This window comes from Protopterus annectens, chromosome 15.part0 (assembly GCF_019279795.1).
Source record: "Protopterus annectens isolate FY-2018-M chromosome 15.part0, PAN1.0, whole genome shotgun sequence".
Lineage (NCBI taxonomy): Eukaryota > Metazoa > Chordata > Ceratodontiformes > Protopteridae > Protopterus > Protopterus annectens.
Window position 1 is genome coordinate 201,563,900 of NC_056749.1, and position 21,276 is coordinate 201,585,175.

Genomic DNA, 21,276 nt, shown 5'->3' on the forward strand with positions numbered 1-21,276 from the left:
CTTTGCCTCCAGTTTGGCTGTATAATTGCATTTCTCGCATATATTAGTGTTTGGTGGTAGAAGGAGAGGATTGTCTGTGTACATGAGGCAGTTGTAACATTGCCTCAAAATGCCCAGATTCACCAGTTGGACTGAGTGTACACCGAAAAAGTACAGTTGTGTACACTTCCCATAAATGTAGATGTTAAGAGTGTATTCACTGTTGCAGTCATTACATTTGGGTAATCTGCTGGCAGGTTGTCCTCAGTCGGCCTGATTAACAAAGTCTTGGGTCCTGCGTGTGTAAGAAATTATAGATATATATATATATATATATATATATATATATTCCCAAAGCTAAGGTTGGGAGGATGGATTTATACAGCATTAGGACCAGCTATAAGGCCCTGCAAAACAGCAGTGGCAAAGCCAGATCTGGATTTAAAGAAAATTGCCAAGTAATGATGCTTGGTGAAAGTACGAACTGAACTCCAGGTAGCAGCTTCTAGAATATCCCTGGTAGGAACACCTCTGAGAAAGGCTGCTGAAGTAGATGCAGCCCTGGTGGAATGGGATCTGATCCCCTGGGGGATAGGTTTTCCATGGTGCTTATAACAGAAATTAATACAATGGCTTATCCATTAAGAATTTGTTTGCTTTGAAATAGCCTTCCCCTCTGCCCCCTGCAGAAATTGCTACCAGCAGTTGTTCAGATTTTCTTCGAGATTTAGTACTGTCCAAGTAGGATCCAAGTTGTCTGTGTACATCCAATGAATGCAGAATCCGCTCTCCCTTGTTCTTTGGATTGGAAAAGTTGGCAAATGAATGGACTGATTAAGAGCCACACTGGATACCATCTTGGGCATGAATGATGGATTGGTCCTGAGTGACACACTGTCCGCATGAAAGATTATGAAAGGCTCCACTGCCATAAGGGCCTGTAATTCAGATATCCTTCTAACTGAAGTGATTCCTAAAAGGATGTCTGTTTTTCAGGAAAGAAAGTTGCAGCTGGCTCGAAAGGAGGTAGAGTGAGTTTCTCCAATACAAAGTTAAGGTCCCAGGTAGGGGTTGGGGCTCTCCTGGGTGGTCTCAAGTTGTTGGCCCCTCTGAGATGCTGCTTTAGCGCAGGATGAGAGGGGGGGGGGTCTGTGTTGTAATGAGCTGAAATGGCTGAGGCATGGATTTTTATGGAAGGAAAAGACCCTTATGAAGCATCTCAGTGAAGTATTGTAAAATCTGAGGTAAATTGGGCACTGCTGTGCTCATCCCTTGAGATTGATTTCAGGCACAGAATCTTTTCCATTTGTCAGCATAAGATTTTCTAGTACTAGGTTTTCTCGCCTCCGAAATGACATCTATCACAGGTTTGCTGAGGGATGCTAAGGATGAATTTAAGTGATTAGCTAAGCCACAAGATTCAATGTTTGGAGCCGAGGGTGCAGAATTTGGTTTTCCTGCTGAGACAGTAAGGAAGGTGTCTGAGGCAGGTGCCACGGAGAAATGTGTGACACTGTGCAGGAGTGGGTGCCATTATTGGCAAGGCCAGTCTGGAGCAATCAAAATCATTTTTGGTTTGCCCTGTATGACATTTAGAACTTTAGAGAGCAAAGGCAGAGGGGGGAAAGGCATAGACAGATAGGTTTTTCCAACTGGAAGTTCTGGGGCGAGGCAAAAAGATCTATGTCTGGGCTCCCCCATTTGCGTGCCAACATGTTGAAAATCCGTGGTTCCAGTTTCCATTCATGGGGGTCCATGAGATTTCTGCTTAGTCTGCCAGAACATTCTGCTTTCCTGGCAGGAATCGAGCTTGTAGTTGTACTTGGTAGGTCAAGGCCGTGTTCCACAATGCCATGGCTAGTCGGCAGAGGTGGTAGGAATGTGTACCCCCCTGCTTGTTAATGTACCACATAACCGTGGTGCTGTCCATCTATCAGTAATCGTCCTGGATGAAGGTAGTCCTTGAAGACTGTCAGTGCATTCTGTACAAATAGCATTTCTTTTTGATAGATATGAAGGTGCATTTGATTTGGGCTCCATTTGCCCTGAATGCACTTCCCTGCCAGATGAGCACCCCCACGCATAGTCTGATGCATCTGTAGTTAGGGTTTGGGCAGCAGGGATAGTGTGAATGGCAGTCCCTTGTTTTGGTGGCAGGCCTCTGCCCACCACAGGAACTCTAGGCGCAAGCAAGGTATGATAGGAATCATTGTTTCCAGGCTGTGAATGTTGACTCCATAAAGTACCACTGAAGTTTCCTCATATGCAGTTTTGCATATGGAATTAGAAGCATGAGGCCATGAACCCCAAGGCTTGCATTATTTGCCTTGTAGATAGCAGGGTTTTTGTGGCCGCCTGTTTGAAGTAAGTCACCAAATGAATTTGCTTTTCTGGCCTAAGGAAAGCCATCTGGGCAGTTGTATTCAAGCTTGCACCCAGGAATGTAATTTTTTGAGAGGGTACCAGTTGAGATTTCTTTGCGTTTATGGTGTACCCTAGACAGGTTAGAAGTCTTTTTACAAACGCCAGATGTTTTAGAAGAATTGCCTGGTTTTCTGCCTGAATTAGACAATCGTCCAGGTATGGATATATTTTAATATTTCTTTGCCTGCAAAATGCAATTACTGGAGCCAGGCACGTTGTGAAAACCCTGGGCGAAGTAGACAAGCCAAAGGGCAGTGCAGAGAAAGTACAGTTTTGTACCTACCATAAATGTAGATGTCCGAACTGGATAGCATCTGCAGTCATAACAAATGGGTTGTCCTGTCGTCAGGCAGCCCTTCAGTCGGCCAGATTCCAAAGTCTGGGTCCGGCTTCGGCTGATGTCGCACTTCACCCGACGTCATCTCTGCTGGTCTTCGGGTATAAAGGCATCAGCCGACGCCATTTTCCTCAGTGTTTCTTGCCCCAGATGCCAGTTGCCCTCTTGGAAGGCTAAATTTTGGATAAATGCCAATGTTTCCAAAAAGATAGAAGGCAAACACAAAAAATAAGCATGTATGTACATGTATACAAACAAATACACCATAAGAGACTCCCCCCCCCCCCAGCTAGCTATTTGGAGGGTAAATACCCTAGGAGTACCACAGAGGGGAAGGAGGGAGGGTAATCCTGACTGCAGATGCTATCCAGTTCGGACATCTACATTTATGGTAGGTACAAAACTGTACTATGTCCTTCATGGATGCATCTGCAGTCATAACAAATGGGTAGAATACCATAGCCAACTAGGGGAGGAGGAAGAAAAATTATGGTGTGGTTAGGATCCCTTGCAGTACAGCAGTGGCAAACCCTGCTCGGGATCTAGAATACAGAGGTAAATTATAATGCTTGGCAAATGTATGCACGGAGGTTCAAGTAGCCGCCTCAATAATGTCCTTGGTTGCCACTCCTCGTAAGAAAGCTGTGGTAGTGGCTGTAGCCCTTGTAGAATGAGGCCTTATGTTCTGTGGAATTGGTTTTCCATGGTAGGAGTAACAGAATCTTATGCAATTTCCTATCCATTTGGAGATTGTCTGTTTGGAAATTGCTTTTCCTTCCCTTCCTGTTGCACAGGCTACAAAAAGCTGGTCAGTTTTTCTGTTACTTTTGGTTCTGTCCAGGTAGTAGCGTAGCTGTCTATGTACATCCAAGGTATGCAGCATTCTTTCCCCTCTGTTTTGTGGATTGGGGAAGAAGGTAGGTAGGTGGATTGCCTGGTTTAAAGACACTCTGGATACCACCTTAGGCATAAATGTAGGATTAGTTTTCATGGACACCCTATCTTGATGGAAGATTAGGAAGGGTTGTACTGCCATTAAGGCCTGTAGTTCAGAAACCCTCCTTGCTGAGGTAATTTCCATGACAGGTGCTGTAGATCTGCTGTTGCTGCTGGTTCAAACGGAGGGAGTGTCAACTTTTCTAGCACAAAGTTCAAGTCCCATGCTGGTAATGGTGGTTTCCTAGGAGGTTTTACGTTCTTGATCCCTCTGAGGAACTGCCTGAGTAGAGGATGTGAAAAGACAGGTGGATCAAAGCTGTATTCTGCTGAAATAGCTGATGCATGTATCTTGATGGAGGAGTAGGACAGGCCTGTATGTAGAAGCTCTGCCAAATACTCCAGAATGTTAGCAATATCTATATTAGACACATCTTTTCCTCTTTCAGCACTCCAAATGACAAACCTTTTCCATTTTCCTGCATAGTTCCTTCTTGTTGAAGGTCTGCGGGCTTCAAGGATAATGTCTTTAACCCTTTGGGAAAGATCTGGATTAGTTGCTGCTATGTGATGTTCCAGGCAGTCAGTTGCAAAGTTTTTAGGTTTGGATGCATGATGCTGTAGTTGTTCTGAGTTATCAAAGGCATCAGGGGTATTGGCCACATTTTCTCCTGAGACATGCTCCTCAGCAATGGGTACCAGTGTTGTCTTGGCCAGTTCGGAGCTATCAGGATTATCCTTGGGCGTTCCTCTTTGATTTTCAGTAATACCTTGTGTATCAAGGGAAGAGGTGGAAATGCATATGCTGTCAGACCTTTCCAGCTGAAGGAGAGCGAATCCACCTTCCATGCAAGTGGGTGGAATGTCCTTGTGCAGAATTTTTTGAGCTGGTGATTGAGAGGGGAAGCGAATAGATCTATTTGTGGCATTCCCCATTTCTTTGTGATGGTCTTGAAGATGTCCGGTGTAGCATCCATTTGTGAGCATCCGAGGTGGTTCTGCTTAACATGTCTGCTAGGGTGTTCTCTTTTCCCGGTACAAATATTGCCTGTAACTGGATGTTGTAGCTGAGTGCCAGATTCCAAAGGTCCAAAGTCATTCTGCATAGGGGGTATGAATGAGTGCCTCCCTGTTTGTTGATGTACCACATGACTGTGGTGTTGTCTGTCCTTATCAGCAAATGGCCTTCTTTGAGGAATGGTCTGAATTTTTGGATTGCCAGTTTTACTGCCAGCATTTCCTTTTGGTTTATGTGCAGGTGCAGCTGGTCCTGAGTCCACAATCCTTGCACGCATTTGTCCAGCATGTGCGCCCCATCCTAGGTCTGAGGCGTCTGTTGTGATGGTTTGGCTTGTTGAAAGTTGTGGAAGGGTAGGCCTGGGTTTGACTGGCATGCTTGAGCCCACCATAGGAACTCCTGTTTTAGGCATGGGATTAGTGGTATTTCTGCTTCTAGGCTGTGCCTGTGTTGAGACCATAAATTCTTTAGGTACCACTGTAGTTTTCTCATATGCAGTCTGGCATGTGGGACCAAGATTATGCATGATGCCATGAAGCCCAAGGCCTGCAGAACTTTTCTTGCTGTTAGTTTGTTCTGTTTTGTTAATGCCAAGAAGTAATGAGGGAGTTCTTTTTGTTTTTCTGCAGTTAGGAATGCCATTTGTTTTACTGTGTCCAATTCCGCGCCCAAGAATGTTCTTGTTTGGGATGGTATCAGCCTTGACTTTTGTAAATTGACTGTGTATCCCAGGGCTTGTAGCAAGTAAATGACCCTTTGTAAATCTGTTGTCAGCTTGCTTTTGTTGTCCGCTTGTAGCAGGCAGTCATCCAGGTATGGATAAATTTGGATTTCCTGTAGTCTGCAGTGAGCGATTACTGATGCCAGGCATTTTGTGAATACTCTGGGCGCAGTAGATAAGCCAAAGGGCAATGCTGAGAATTGATAATGCTCTGATCCTGCAAGAAATCTGAGGTATCTTCTGCAATTTGGTCGAATGGGGACGTGCAGGTATGCCTCCTTGAGATCTAGAGTTACCAGCCAACACTCCTTGCCCAGCATGGGAAGAAGTTGCTGTAGGGTCAGCATTTTGAATTTTGGGACAATGATATATGTGTTTAAGATGGACAGGTCGAGAATAGGTCTCCAACTTTTTTCTTTTCTTGGTACTAGGAAGAGTCTGGAATAGAATCCTTTGCCCTGTTCTGTTATTGGTACTCTTTCCACAGCTCTCATCTTTGTTAACTCCATTATCTGCTGTAGAACTTCTATTTTTTGATTTGGAGGCAGGTTTGGCATTCCTCTTTTTACTGGTAAGGTGTGGAAGTGGAACCGGTAGCCTTGGTCTATGGTTTGCAAAATCCACTTGTCTTTTGTGATATAGTGCCAATTTTTCGAAAATAAGGCTAATTTTCCGCCTAATGGTGCTGCTATTTGCTCCCTGGTAGGCGGAGTTAGAGCCAAGTCACTGTGATTGTCCTGTTGCAGTGGTAGTGGTTGTGTCTGTGCCTCTGTTATTACCTTGCCACTGTCGTCCTCTGTAGGCACCTCCTCTGGATTGATTTCTGCCTCTGGAGCGTCTATTCCTGCCCCTTTGGGATCTTGTGGAGTCAGGAAAGGACCAATTTTTGGCAGGCCAGTTCCTGCTAAACCTTGGGGGCTGAACCTGTAAGAAATCTTTAACTGTTTGTACAGATTTTGCCTTTTCTTCCATTTTCTTCATTACCTGCTGGGCAGGTGTACCAAATAAACTGGCCTTATCCATAGGAGCATCTAATAGCTTAGCTTTAACATGATCCGGTAAGACCTGCTTTCAACCATGCATGTCTTCTTATCACTGTGCCAGTCATGGCTGAGCTAAATGAAGCCTCCAGTGCATCATAGCCACATTTTAAGGAATGGTTACTAACCTGTTGTATGTTATTCACCATTTCTAATACATATTTCTTATCTATAGATTCATCAGAGGATACTTTTTTAGTTAACTGATCAAGCATAAACTCTTGGTATTGGATCATGTGAAACTGACAGTTTAAAGCTCTAGCTGAGAGAGTAGCAGAGGTGTAAACTTTTTCCCCCCATCTGTCCAAGGACCTGGATTCCCTTTCTGAAGGAATAGGGTTTTTTGCTGTGGTCGAGGCTACTGCCTTAGGCCCCTGGGAAATAGTTTCGGGGTCTGCCAGTGGGGCCTTGTATAGGTGGTGATGAGTGTCTGGAACCCTGTGAAATCTATCAGGTTTGGCAGGGGCTGGAGGTAAAGAATCAGGAGCAGTGCAGACATCATTAAATGCATCATCCACAACAGGCAAAACAGGAGGTATAGCTAAGGGCCTATGTTGTGGTAAATGCAGAAAAGTCCTAAGCCTTTTCTTGAATCTGAGAAATCTTGTCCCTGCCATTGAAATTGTTCTCTCATGGCATGTAAGGTTTCCCCAAAGGAAAATTCCTCTGGTGGAGAGGCAGCTGGAATGGATTCTTCAGCATCGGAGTCTTCATAAGTAGAAAAAGGATCCTCTGGCTGTTCTGTAATGTCGGAGTCTTCCGCAGAATCATCAGAGGACACTGGCTCGGGGGGCTCTGTCCTAGGTCTCTTTTCTGGGGGCTGAGAGGCCCTGTCTGGGTGAGATTGGGATCCCCTAATTAAGGATATTAAATCTTCTGCCAGAGTAAGCATTTGTGAACTAGAAGTGGGCCTGTGTGAGGGAGGTTTAACAGGCACTGACTTAGCAGATTTGGCTGCTTTAGCCCTGGCAAAGTCCTTGATAGACAAGGCTGCAGGGGGTCTAGCAGCACCACGTGCTGGGGTAGAAACATCCAAAGGGATGGTGTCTGATAACTCACTAGAAACCACAGTTGTAGGCAAAATTTCTGAGGCCGATTCAGGTAAGGTAGCAGGAGCCTCAGTAGTAGCCATGGATTCGGCTGAAGATTGACCAGTTTTCTCGGTTTCGGCTGAAACAGAGACACTCGCGGCTTGCTTAGCCGTGGTTTCGGCCGAAACCGCGGACCGTGAGTGTCGGTCTTTTTCCTTGCGTTTTTTTAACAATTTGGGTAGTCGGAGGATCCGACGGCATAATGTAAGCAAAGTCTGAGCCGAAAAACTGTTCAGCAAACTCCGACCGACGCCTTAGCGTTCGTCGGTTGAAGGAAGCGCAGGCCGAACAGGCTGCTACGTCGTGGTCTGGGCCTAAACAAGGCAGACGATAAGAGTGGAAATCTTTATGAGGTATTTGTTTCCCACAAGTTAAACAGTTATTGACTTTTTCTGACATCGGCTGAGGCAAGAAAGAGTCCCCAACGGGGTACTTAGCTTTTTAGAAGTCTTCGAAGTAGTATTCGGTAGTAGTAATCTCTAGATCTGACCGACCGGCACTTGCGAACAGCTTCTGCTTCAGGCGCCACGCGGCAAGAAAGACTGAGGAAAATGGCGTCTGCTGATGCCTTTATACCCGAAGACCAGCAGAGATGACGTCGGGTGAAGTGCGACATCAGCCGAAGCCGGACCCAGACTTTGGAATCCGGCCGACCGAAGGGCTGCCTGACGACAGGACAACCCATTTGTTATGACTGCAGATGCATCCATGAAGGACATCTGATAATGCATGCAGCCTGCTTTGAAGCAAAGGAATCTTCTGCAAGATTCCCTGATAGGGATATGCAGGTAAGCCTCTTAAGTAGAGAGTTGCCAACCAGGCATCCTTGCCTAGCATAGGAAGCAACTGGTGAAGAGTCAGCATATCTTGAATTTTGGAATGTCCAGAAAGGTGTTTAGAGTAGACAGGTCCAGAATTGGACACCATGATTTGTCTTTTCTGGGTACCAGGAAAATTCTGGAATACAAACCTTGTCCCTATTCCTGTTCTGGTACCAGTTGAATAGGTCCCATGTTTAGGAGGGAATGTTTCTGAGCCTCTGCCCACTGATTTGGGGGCAGGTTTGGCCACCTGTTTAGAGTTGGCAGTGTGGAAATGAAATCTGTATCCCTGGGACACTATTTAAAACCCATTTGTCCTGGGTTATAAGTGGCCAGTTTCTTGAATGAAGAGCCAGTTCCCCCCCCCAAATGGGCGGCTAAGACGCAAGTGCTTGGTAATTTCAAAGGGAAGTCATTGAGACTTTTTACCATACGGTGTTGCCGCCCTGATTCCAGATTTGGAAGTGGAGGCACCCCACTGCTTAGTTCTGAAAGTCCATTGGGACTGAAACCTGGTGGTCTTGGAATGTCTGGGTTTTGGCTGTAGTGGCTCTGGAAGGAGCTGGAAAGGACCAGTTCTTAGTAGGCCAATGCCTACTAAATCTAGGAGGTTGCACTTGTAAGAAATCTTTCACACTTTGCATAGATTTAGCTTTATCTTCAATCTTTTTTAGAACTTCTTCAGCCTTATTGCCAAATAAATTGTCTTGCTGTAAAGGAGCATCCAAAAGTTTTGCTTTAACATGATCAGGCAGAGATTGCTCCTTAAGCCATGCATGCCTTCTAAGAACAAACCCAGTAACAGCAGCCCTACAAGAGGCCTCTAAGGAATCAAAACCACATTGCAAAGTATGTTTACCAACTTGTTCAGCTGAATGCAATAAATCCTGCAAATCGTTATTCTCCACACAGTCAGAAATCAACATCATTTTCTGTTTAGCAGTCCCATGATATGTTGTTGATATTTTAGCAAATGGAATTGACAGTTTAAAGCCCTGATTGCTAAGGTTGCAGACGTATAAACCCCTTTTACCCCATCTATCCAGCGCCCCGGAGTCTCTATCAGAAGGGGTAGGATTTTTAGCAGTAGAAGCCTTAATGCCCTTGGGCCCCTGAGAAATGGTTTCAGGGTCTATAACAGGATTTTTGAAAAGTAATTTGTGGGACTCAGGAACCCTGTAGTACCGGTCTGGTTTGCTAGGGGGCTGGAGGCAAGGAATCAGGGGCCATACTGGATTCCGAAAATACATCAACAATATCTAGTACAGGAGGCTAGTACAGGAGGTATAGCCAAAGGCCTATGCTGAGGAAGAAGGAAAACCTTAAGCCTCTTTTTGGATTCAGAGGAATCCTGACTTTCCCAGTGGAAATGTTCCCTTAAGGTATGTAAAGTTTCCCCAAAAGAGAAATCCTCAGGTGGAGTAGCAGAGGGAATGGATTCTTCTGCATCAGTCCTCATAAGTAGGCATGGACAAATCCAGATTAGAAGAGTCAGAAGAAAAAGTCCTGTTCAGAAGATTCAAATTCAATCCTAGGCCTATTGGGGGGGGGGGGGGGGGGGGGTTGACTACCCCTGATTAGAGTAATTAAATCTTCAGCCATTTTGATCATTTGTTTATTAGGCATAGGGTCCTGAACATGTGGCCTGGGTGTCTGTTTTTTAGACCTAGATCGAGATTCAGGCCTTAGCAATGAAGTTGGAGTCTGTTTAATATGCAAGTCTGTAGGCCTGAATACACCCTCAGAAGCCGGTGCCTGCTCAGCGGCTCCAGACCCATCCAAAGTAGGAGACATCCGTGAGTTCCATATGTGAAGCATCTCGCAGCATACTGGACTCCAAATGGGTCTCAGTAGAGGCCTGCGAATCAGAAGTAGTGGGTATCGGGCTGCGAAAGTGACTCACTGAGTACTGGCGACTGGCTTAGGAGAAGCGTTGTCGGCGGTTTTTGACCTCAACGGCCTGTCTGTCTTTCTTTGCGTTTGTTCGGTATTCTGGTAGTCGGATTGCTAGCAGACGTCATTTCTGGGTAATTAAACTGAGAACCAAAATATTTAGTAGCAAAAATGCATCGACGACAGATAGTGCGCTGATTAAATAAAACACAAAACCGACAGCAAGGTACGTAGTGGTCAGGGCCTAGGCAAGGAATACAATACAAATGAAAATCCTTGTGAGGTATTTGCTTCCCACAAGTAATACAATTATTAACTTTTACTGACATCGGTAAGGAGCAAGAAAAAAATTTCCCCAACAGGGTACTTAGCTTTAAGTTGAAGAATTCGGTTCTGAAACTCAAAAACGAAAATTTCAGGAGTCTGCCGACTGGCACTTGCAAACCGCTTCTGCTTCGGGCAACACGCGGCAGGAAAGACTGATGTAATGGCGTCTGCTGCATGTTTTATACCCCTGACGTCATGGAAGACGGGACAGCAACCGACAGGCCCCAAGACTTTGTTAATCAGGCTGACTGAGGGCAACCTGCCAGCAGATTACCCAAATGTAATGACTGCAACAGTGAAACACGATGAACATCTGCCCTTTGGACATGCCTGAATAGGTAGAGTAAGCGTTTTTTCTGATTGGCTGGTGGGGGACGGAGAGAGAGCCTTGTCCTTCTGGACAGTATAGGGGGGTCTAGTGCTAGGGTTAATTAGTGCTTGCTATGAGTTTTAAGCAAGTGCTTGACTGTGAAATGAATGGTTTTGAGTGCTAAAGTTGAAGGTTTGTCTAGTTCCAAGGGAAAAATTGAAGAGTAGACTTCGTGGAGACGAGAATAGTTTAACTCTAGCTAAATGGCACTGCCCGGTGCACAAAACTGCACAAATGCGGTTTTTATAGCAGGGAAGTGAAAGAGAAATTAGCCCAAAATGGCCGATAAACTACTAACGTCTGGGCTGAAACCACTCCTCCAGGGACAGATAGGCTGCTCAAAGCTCCCCTCTCTCACAGGTGAGCAGAGAAACTTCCTTCTAACCAAGTAAGGTATGGGGCAACACAAACTTGTAACTCAGCCCACTCCTCCAGGGACAGATAGGCTGCTCAAAGCTCCCCTCTCTCACAGGTGAGCAGAGAAACTTCCTTCTATCAAAGTAAGGTATGGGCAACACAGAAACTTGGAACTCAGCCCTGGATTCAGCAATAACCTGACAACTGGACTATACTAATTCAGAAAGGCGGGTAACAAGTATATATTTTTTGTTTTTTCAGAAAACAGTAGATACAATCAAAACAAAACTTTAAATGCACAGAAAAGGCTATCGCACTTTAGTGTGTAGCCTACAACAGTTAAAGAGATTTAAACACAAAAATGACAATTCAAGTGCAGGCAGCAAATACAATATGTAGCAATAAAATTCTTTAAATCACAGATTCGCTAAAAAAAAACTGGCATTTTAGGTGGAATTAGTTAAGACAGCAAGAAAAGCAGAAAAATGATACTAAGCACTCCAAAGTCACTCTTTTGTCTCAATGCTGCTGTAGACTCTGCAGAACACCTGGAAGGCACTTGCTGAGCAGAATACAAGCGCAAAAACTGCACAAATGCGTTTTTTATATCAAGGAAGTGAAAGAGAAATTAGCCCAAAATGGCCAGTAACTACTAACTTCTGAGCGTCTTTCTACATGAACCTCTATTGTTGTAGGATAAAGATGTATTAGTAACTTACAACTGCAGATATTGAAGGATTTTCACTATTGCAGAATGAACAGCATTTGGAACATCTTCATAGGTTCATATTATGCAAACAATTGAAAGATTTGACACCTAATCTTTAGTTATCAAGACCCTTGTCCATAAGGAATTGTGGGGTCTGTCCAGGTATGAAGTTAGTTACAAATTCAGTCTAAATTAAATTTAAAAACATCCAAGTACTTGTTTTGCCTGATTTGGACTAAAAGCATATTCCATACCTCTGCGGATCCTTTTAGAAAGATTACCATTTCACCAGCAGGTTTTACTTGCATTGCAAAGTGGATTTAGGTCCTTAGAACAAATATTTAGTAGTATTTACAGTTCTGCAAACATGCACAAAGTCAAGTAGCCCTACAGTCATCTTGCAGGACAGTTGGACCACCTTAGGGAAGTTAAGAGACTCAAGGCGAGAGTGCTTTACGGTGCTCATACCTGGGATTTTTTGAAGGAAATGCTGAATTTTTTTTCAGGTAAACCATGTAGATGGAATGACACACAACTGCTTTAATACCGTTTGGTTGGGGGGGGGGTAATTAATTCCTTGGACCTGGTGGATACTGCCTTAATTAACAAGTCTAACAGATTTTCTAATTACAGCAGATGCATGACGGCAGAAAGAAATTTCACTGTCCCTGGATATACTTGCATGGTAGTTACAAGGGTGTTTGTTCGCCAGAGTGTACAATTTTGCATTTTTTTTCTTTGAGTTGAGGATTAGTCTATGGTCCAGTCAATATGAATTTGTATGGACAAGGTTCTCTTGAACATGAGTGTCACTTGTGGCGTTTACTTACAAAGTGGAGATGTTAAGAAGTTCAGCCCAAAGGGGTACCTATAAAGTTGTCAGGCCAATCAGCTTGTCATCATGCAGGCATACCTGCCTCGCCCCATGAAGGGAAGCAATCTCCAAAATGAGCAAAAAGCAATCTTCCCAGAACTGCTTACTCAGCCAACAGTACACCTCAAGCCAGTTAAATAGCAAGAACCTAGGGCAGGAAGCTACCAGGAAACCAAAGCGGAGCTAGAGATCCAGAAAACAGAGCTTCTGTAATGAAACCATGGAAGCAGCAGACTAATGGCACAAAGCATCATTCTGTACCAGTGCAGAACTTTGTCCACTTACAATGGAAATGAAGGGTCTATCAGTTCAAAGCACCATCCTATGGAACCATCCTGAAAGCTAGCCACAGACAAGAATGGGAGTAAACCCTGGCCAGACACGAATGAGGTGTCAGCTGTCTACAGCAGAAAAGGAAAGACATCCCTAGCTAGACCATTCAAAGCACTGAAAGCCACATTTGTACATTAGTTATCAACAAAGGAGTGAGGAGATCAACAACTAAAAACTGTTCCTAAACAAAGATATGGTTTCCACAACAGGATGGGAACTCTTTCCAGTCAACAGGAAGGAAATTAAATTAATAAAGTAGGTTGTAATCTACTAATCCAACACGAGGGCTGTGACTCCCAAAACAGGTGAATGGGCTCTTCTCTGGAGTGCCCCACTCAAAGGACAGTTCTGACATGCCTAAGGGAGGGGTGGCTCAGAGTGACCACTACTGCCCATTCCATTCACAGGGGACACAGATGTGAACCAGCTCTGAAAACATGGATCTAGATAAGCACTCCAAAAAGGATAAAGGGAGTATGTCACCTTTGTCCAAAAAAAAATGTACTCTACACCACTCAGTGATTTTATTGGGGAGGCTCCAGACACCACAAAGTTGGAACTGGCACATCTTGGGCATTTTTGTTTTTATTTGATAACTAAATCCAGTACGCACAAGGGCCTGTTTTTAGGGGTAATCTGGTAGGCCTGCCTACTTTAGTAACCAAGTCACACAAGAGGCAAAGAATGAAAGGAATCAAACTCACGACTACAAGGTGACTCTCACTGCAGATCACAGTATTAATAATCTGCAAAAAAACTGCCAAAAAGGATGGTATGCTGAACTTCTACAGCAATTCATGCCATCACATTATGCAATTTACTTCCATATTAAATATCCATGTCTAATTCAATTTGCCTCTGTTATAGTGTTCAGAACTTCTGAACAATCCTTGTAATATTCTAGTTAAGCTCTTTCAAAAATGCCCCCAAGAATTCATGCCTTTCTGAACTGAACTAATAATCTCACCCATAACATACACGGACAGCTGAAATACTGGTCGCTACTTTCCCCACCACATCATTAGGAGTATTATGATCTCATTTTACTGCAGTTATTGATCATACCAGTCCATCCATGGAAAGGTAAAGTATGAAGACAAAACTTGCACCAGCATTCTATCAACAAGGGCACAGGGCTCGAAGTAATCTTGCCTGAGCAGGTTTAGCAGGCATTACATAAAGGGAATACGTACTGACAATGCATGAGACACACACACAGACTCCACTATTCTGTTAAAGATACAGAGCTACTCCATCCCAGAAAAGCCAGTCTAGCACAGCTACTGACAATACTATGAAATGAACAATACAGCAACATTCCAAGCACTGCAGTAAAAACAAGAAATCTAGAAATATGGATTTTAATTTTCTTCTGTTTTCAATTCTAACTTTCAATTATTGTACAGATATTCTTACCGGTGCCTTCTTGTCGATTGGTTTAATAACAAATTTCTTATCATTGAATGATATGTTTCTGATTTCACTCCAAGGGAAACCAATCTTGGGAGTTAACCTGTGGACAGACAGTAATTTACATTACTAGGTTCATCAAAACTCTCAATCTTGACAGAACACTTACTCCACATGCAGCACATCCAAAACATTTCTGTTCTGATAGTTGTAGCCTAACAATTTAATGTTAAATAAATGCATTTCTGCATGTGTGCATGAGATATATATATATATTATACACACACACACATACATACACACACACACACATACACACACGTTTGTCAGAGTCTCTTTCGAACTTAAATTTCATATGGTCAAGACCATAAGTTCAACTTTCTGAAAACTCAAAATGGGGGGGGGGGGGGCAAGCACCCCCTTACACCCCACATATCCCCTCCATAGGCTCATAGGTAGGTACTAAGCTATCTGCCAGAGGGCATTTATAAGCCCAGCCAGAGTGTGTCAGCTTTCACCGCCCCATTGATCAACTGATCCTCTGTCAAGCAGAGCCAATGAAGTGATCCCAGGGGTGAATTTTCTGTTACCCATCCACTCATCAAAGTTTCCCTTGAAGAGTGTTAGTGAAGGGCTCTGCCTGATGTAATTTGGAATTTTGTTCCCAAGCATGGGGAGTCTGACAGGAATCTATCCCTCCAGCATGTTCTACTTATTGTTGTGGCTAGGTTTAGCTCACTAGAGCGCGTGGCTCGCAGTGACTTGGATTTCTTTAGGTGGAGCATATCAATTCTGAGTTGGACATGGCTTTGTAAGTCAGGCAGAGATCACCTCCGAGTAAGCGACATGCCAGAGTACAGCTGGAGTTTTTTCAGTCTGGCTGCATAGGACATATATGTTTGAGGCCAGTAATCCTCTTGGTGAGGTACTTTTGGGGTCTTTCCAGCTGTTGGAAGTGTCTTGTGTGGTAAATCCCAAATGGAAAGCACCAAATAGACCAGCAAGGCAGCACGGAGTTCAATATATTTATTTAATACTTATATACTTGAATAACAGACTAGTTTCGGCAAACAGCCTTCTTCAGTGTAAAACAGTATAGTCAAGTTCCTTTTAGTCCTCCATTTAAATACATAGCAAGAGCCAATGAAAAATTGAGCTCATGAATATTCATGAAATTGAAACATATTTTTTAAAAACTTAATGTTTTTGTCATACAAATATACAGAGAGTAACATATATAATAATAAAGTCAGTCCTGAGCAGAGAAGATAGCAACCCCAAATAAATGCATACATATAATCTGACATGTTGTTGGTATAATATAGCATATCTGTCTAGCCATATAATCATATTCATATTTATCTTTTTATTCTGTACTTTAATAGCCACTGGCACTGGATATTGAACATATATTCGTCAAAAGCACCAAGGGTATTATATATCAAGTACTTAAATTGAAATGGCTCAGACACGCTATATCAAAAAAAGGGGGGGGGTTGTGTGTGTGTGTGTGTGTGTGTGGGTTTGCAGTTAAGCAAATTGAGTAATCGACATATCCAAAGTATATAACTATGACCAACAATGGTGAAGTTTAAGAACCAAAAACACAAAGGCATAACCTCCAAGACTAGAAATGTGATGATGAGTACAAATAATTTCAAGTGATTAGTATAAGTGTGTTAAAAATAACATATATGGGTGCTAGTCAAAAAGACCAGCATATTCTGGGTACCTGTTATTCCTACAAACACTAGAATTTTCACCTGACAGTTTACTATACATGGACACCGCCCATATCATAAATGGTGCTACAAAACGGCCCATATGGCTCAATATTTAGAACTCTGATCAATACCGAACCAGAGTATATTTAGGTTCATTATCCACATATATAGAACCAGATGATTACAAAAGATAAATATGACCCACGACTTAGTATCGGATTAATCAACATTATTGTTAAAAAATAACCATGTTCCCCTATAAGTGATCATTCAGTCCGGGATGAAATAGACCCCCCAATGTAGTAATCCAATATTTCTCTTTTTGATCCAGTAACCCATGCCAACCTTGTTTGTTTGTTCTGTCTCCAGAAATACGATCAATAACCATAAAACTGAACTTGGCCTGAGGATGTTTAAGTGTATGTTGATAAAGGGCACTGGTCTCCTTATGGTTTTTTATATCACTGCGGTGTTCATTCATTCTGAATCTCAAAGCTCTAGAGGTTTGTCCAACATAGAATCCCCCACAATAACAGGAGGCCAGGTACACCACCCAATCGCTACTGCAATTACCAAAGATCTTAATATCAAAAATTCTGCTGGTATTACGACTGGTAAACTCCTTGGATTTAAGCATGTGTGGGCAGGATCCACAATGGCCACAAGGAAATGAACCAATAAGTTCATCACCATGAAGTGTCAATTGTTTATGAGTAGTACCCCCACTTGCCATGTGTTTGAAATGTGAAAAGTAGGAGCCTAGGGTTTTACCACGTTTGTATGAAAAAAGACATTGTGGTCCCAAAATACTTCGCAGCTTGTCATTAGCCAGTAGAATATTCCAATGTTTATTGATAATGTTTCTGATCATATTGATATTTCTACCATAAGTAGTGATAAATCTGACACATGTACTGCGAGAGGATTGATTTTTGTTCTTAATCTGATAATGTAATAAATCATCCCTCTCTAGACTATTAGCTCTACTCTGGGCAGACACAATATCAAATCTATCATATCCCCTATTGGTAAACCTCTGACTGAGGTCCCTACTGGCCAATTGATATTCCTCCATGTTTGAACTGAGACGTTTGATACGTATAAATTGAGATATGGGAATACTCCTGATGGTGTGACGGGGATGTAAACTTGATGCATGTAACAAGGTGTTATATTATGGTACTTAGGAAAACCTTGGTGGACAAGGTATTGTCTGGGTTCCTGTAAACAGTGACGTCCAAAAATTGATGGAGTTTTATCATCGTTACAGAAAATTCAAGTCCCCAGACATTGTCATTCAGATACTCAACAAATTCACGCAAGTAACCCACATCAGCCCGCCACACCAACCAGCAGTCGTCCAGGTAACGTCTCCAAATGTCCATTTCCACCTGAAAGATGTTGTGTGATATATCATATATCATGTATTCTTCGACATAGGCCATGAAAAGGTCAGCATATATTGGAGCAAAGGATGCCCCCATAGCTGTTCCTTGTAGCTGCCAATAACATTGGCCTTGGAAATACAGAACATTCTTATTTAACACATGTTCAGACATACATATCAAAAGAGTGTTAAACCCAGGTGCGTATAAGTTGACCCTTTCCAGCCAATATTGAATAGATTGCAGACCCGCCCAGTGGGGTATACTTGTATATAATGATTTTACGTCCAAAGTACAAAGATACCATTCGGGTTCCAATTGAGTCTCCCTGATTAACTGCAAAAATTGTGTGGTGTCCTGCAACCTAGATCTTATATGTCCCAAAAGAGGTTTCAGATATTTGGTAAGGAAGGCCGATAAGGGTTCGGTCAGTGAGCCTATTCCAGAGACTACTGGTCTACCAGGTGGTTTGTTTAAAGACTTGTGGATTTTGGGTAAAAGATACAATATCTGTTTGGACGGTTCAGAAACCATAAGTGAATCCAAACATTTCTTGTTTATAATACCCTCCTCAAAGGCTAACCGCAAAAAGGAGTCAATCTCATCCTTAAATACTGGTGTTGGATCTATGGACATGTACATGTAACACTTAGATTCAGACAGTTGGGTTAACCCTTCCTGGACATAATCCGCAGTGTTCCAAACCACAACTGCACCTCCCTTATCAGCAGGGACAATAACTATATCTTTATTATTACATAAGTTATCCAAAGCTATCCTGTCATCCGGAGTTAGGTTGCTGGCCAACATGATATGTCCCATATTCTCAAAGTGAATATCCCTCAAAATAGTGTCCATAAAAATGGAAACATGTTTATTTACAGGAGGTTGGAATGAGGACTTACCAAAACGGAAGTCCTCAGATGGTTCTGACTTATTATCATCAAAGAACAATCTAAGATTTAAAGTCCGGCAAAAAGCCTGTAAATCCTGTACTATGTGATATTCCTGGCTGAAAAATGAGGGAATATAGTTCAAACCCTTATTCAAAAGGGCAACCTGTTCATCTGTTAGTATGGTTTTAGATAAATTCAACACATTCTGAGTTGGCCCTGACATATCTCCTATTTCAGGAAGTTGTCCAAAAGTCCTTGAAAGGAGACCAGAGTGATTGGTCTTTCTGTGCTTTCTGCCCCCCCGGTGTCCCTTGCCCCCTCTAAAGGGGAAATTTTGTTTGTTTTCTTCCTGTTAGGTGAGACCCTCTCCCCTGACCCCTCAAAATCCGTGAGAGAGGATTCATCACCAGACGTGCTATATGAACTGTCCCCCTTCTTTTTAAGAATTGAGCGAGGTCTCTTTTTGGTGCGACTGGGCCCTGTCCTAACCTGATTGGTATCCGCAAATCTAACTGATCTGCTGAAATCAAACGGTTTACCCCGTTGGTAATCAGAGAAGTCACGATGAAACTTCTTAATTTTACGTTCCTTTAAAGTTTTTTCATGCTCCGTCAATTCTAAGGACAGTTTTTAATATTATCCTGATATTTCAAAGAGGATTCAAACTTTTGAACCTCAGAACATATATTTTAATTTCAAGTATATTAGAATCTACTGTCCTTTCATAATATTGTAACAAAATGTTCACAAATGTCATGGATCCCGTCTGAAGAGCCTCCTGCCAATCTTGGTTTAGTTTGTCATCTGGTCTCCCCACTAGAGGTTGTGTTCAGATTCGTAATCCTCTGGGAGCCATGTTTTGTGCCGAATATGCTTTAAATAACTTAAGATGCCAGATGTTTGATCTAAGGGTTTTAAATGCTTTGGTGATTGAATGAAAAAACATATCACAATCTACCAAAGAAGTCTGAGCCGAATTGACCGGATCATTGCTTGGCAATTTCTCAATACCAAATACAGCTATGTCTTGCCGATCAGCACATAATCCAGACAGAATACTATTTAGATCCATGTTGTGAATAATGTTTGATATATGCTACTATTAATGACTGATGGAGCACAAAAATAACAAAGGTGTATAATATTTCAACCAAATACGTAATACAATAGTCGAAAGGCCCAGTTGCATCAAAATAGAAAGATAATTAGACACCAATCCCAAATTAAGAGTCACAAGGGTGGGCAGAAAGCATGGATTAAACAGAAAAAACAAGGACTAATAAATCCCTATGGGAGGTAAGACACCATGGATAGCACAAAAGGTGAATTACAGTATTTCATATAAAACTGTTAGCTTGTATATTAGATTAAAGCGTCCAAACCTAGGAATGGTTAAATGTTAAATAATCCAGGGGTTGAGTCACGATTCCAATAAATCACTAAAATCTGCCCCAATGAGCCTGACTGTCAATTATAAGTAACGGCTGATACTAAACATTGAATTCAAATGCTAGGACACACAACTGAGAGTATTCGATCACTAAAAAAAGATCAAAACACTGGATCCACTGAGGACACCATACACTCCATAAACCAAGAAAGGGTTTCATAAGTATATATAATCAAATGATTAATGGTGCAACAAACAAATATGAACCTTTCTAAAGAACCAGTTCGAGTGGTCTGATTAAATAGAATTTCTTTGATCAAACAATGCCCCACTCTCAGCTGGATGACTCCTCTAATCACTGTACAGTTTATTATTGCTTGTATTAACACCCATATAAAATATTCATCCGATTAACACACACAAAAATAATTAGTGGAAGATGGTACAAATTTTAATTGTGATTGGGGGACCGAGCAGTGGCCCGTTTCTAATAAGACAAATAGACTGATGATTGGCAATAACTAGCAAATATAGTTACTGTAAATTCTAATATGGATTAGTACAACAGTAGGAGTAGTATTTCCGTTTGTATGTTACACAATTCTAAAGAACTGTAATCCCAAACACTCAGAATCTAACATCATATAGTTAAATCACAACCATTGTTGTCCCTCTTGGACTCATACACTAGAGTAGTTGCAATTATAACCCAATACAATTAGACATGCAGCATCTGTTCATAAGTTATCCTCTCCATAATGGTATCCCATATTATATGTATATAACATACTAAGGTCTAAAGCGCCATTAAACTGAAATATGTTATAATGATATAACAAGTATAGACACAACTAATCATATATATGTGTTCGCTTAACTCATACCCATAACCACCTAGTATATTGGGGAGGGAAATAACATAAATGGTCATATGCCTGTTATAAAAGTGTCAGTATATTGAGATCTAGGACTTTATGTGAATTAAGCCCAGCATAACCCAATTCACAATCTAGTTGTCACACATAGACTGATGCCCCTACACCAGTTAACCGACACTTCTGAAAGCCAAAGGCTAAGTATTTCTTTAGTTGTCAATATAATATATATGGAGGTTCCGTTCACAAACTGTCTGAATAATCACAGCAGTAAATCAAATGTAGCTTAATTGCTGACTAAAATAGGGCCAGACACATATAATTGTATCATGTACCATGGACTGATATGCACAATCATGTAATATA

General features: G+C 42.2%; 1 protein-coding gene across 1 annotated transcript in view; it reads right to left on the bottom strand.

Annotated features, from left to right (window-relative positions):
- MSN (moesin) overlaps nt 1-21,276 on the bottom strand; it is a 580,418-nt gene that overhangs the window by 210,006 nt on the left and 349,136 nt on the right. Inside the window, exon 7 of the mRNA XM_044057701.1 lies at nt 14,647-14,743. Within this exon, the coding sequence (XP_043913636.1) occupies nt 14,647-14,743 (97 nt within the window). The remainder of the gene's footprint in view (nt 1-14,646; nt 14,744-21,276) is intronic.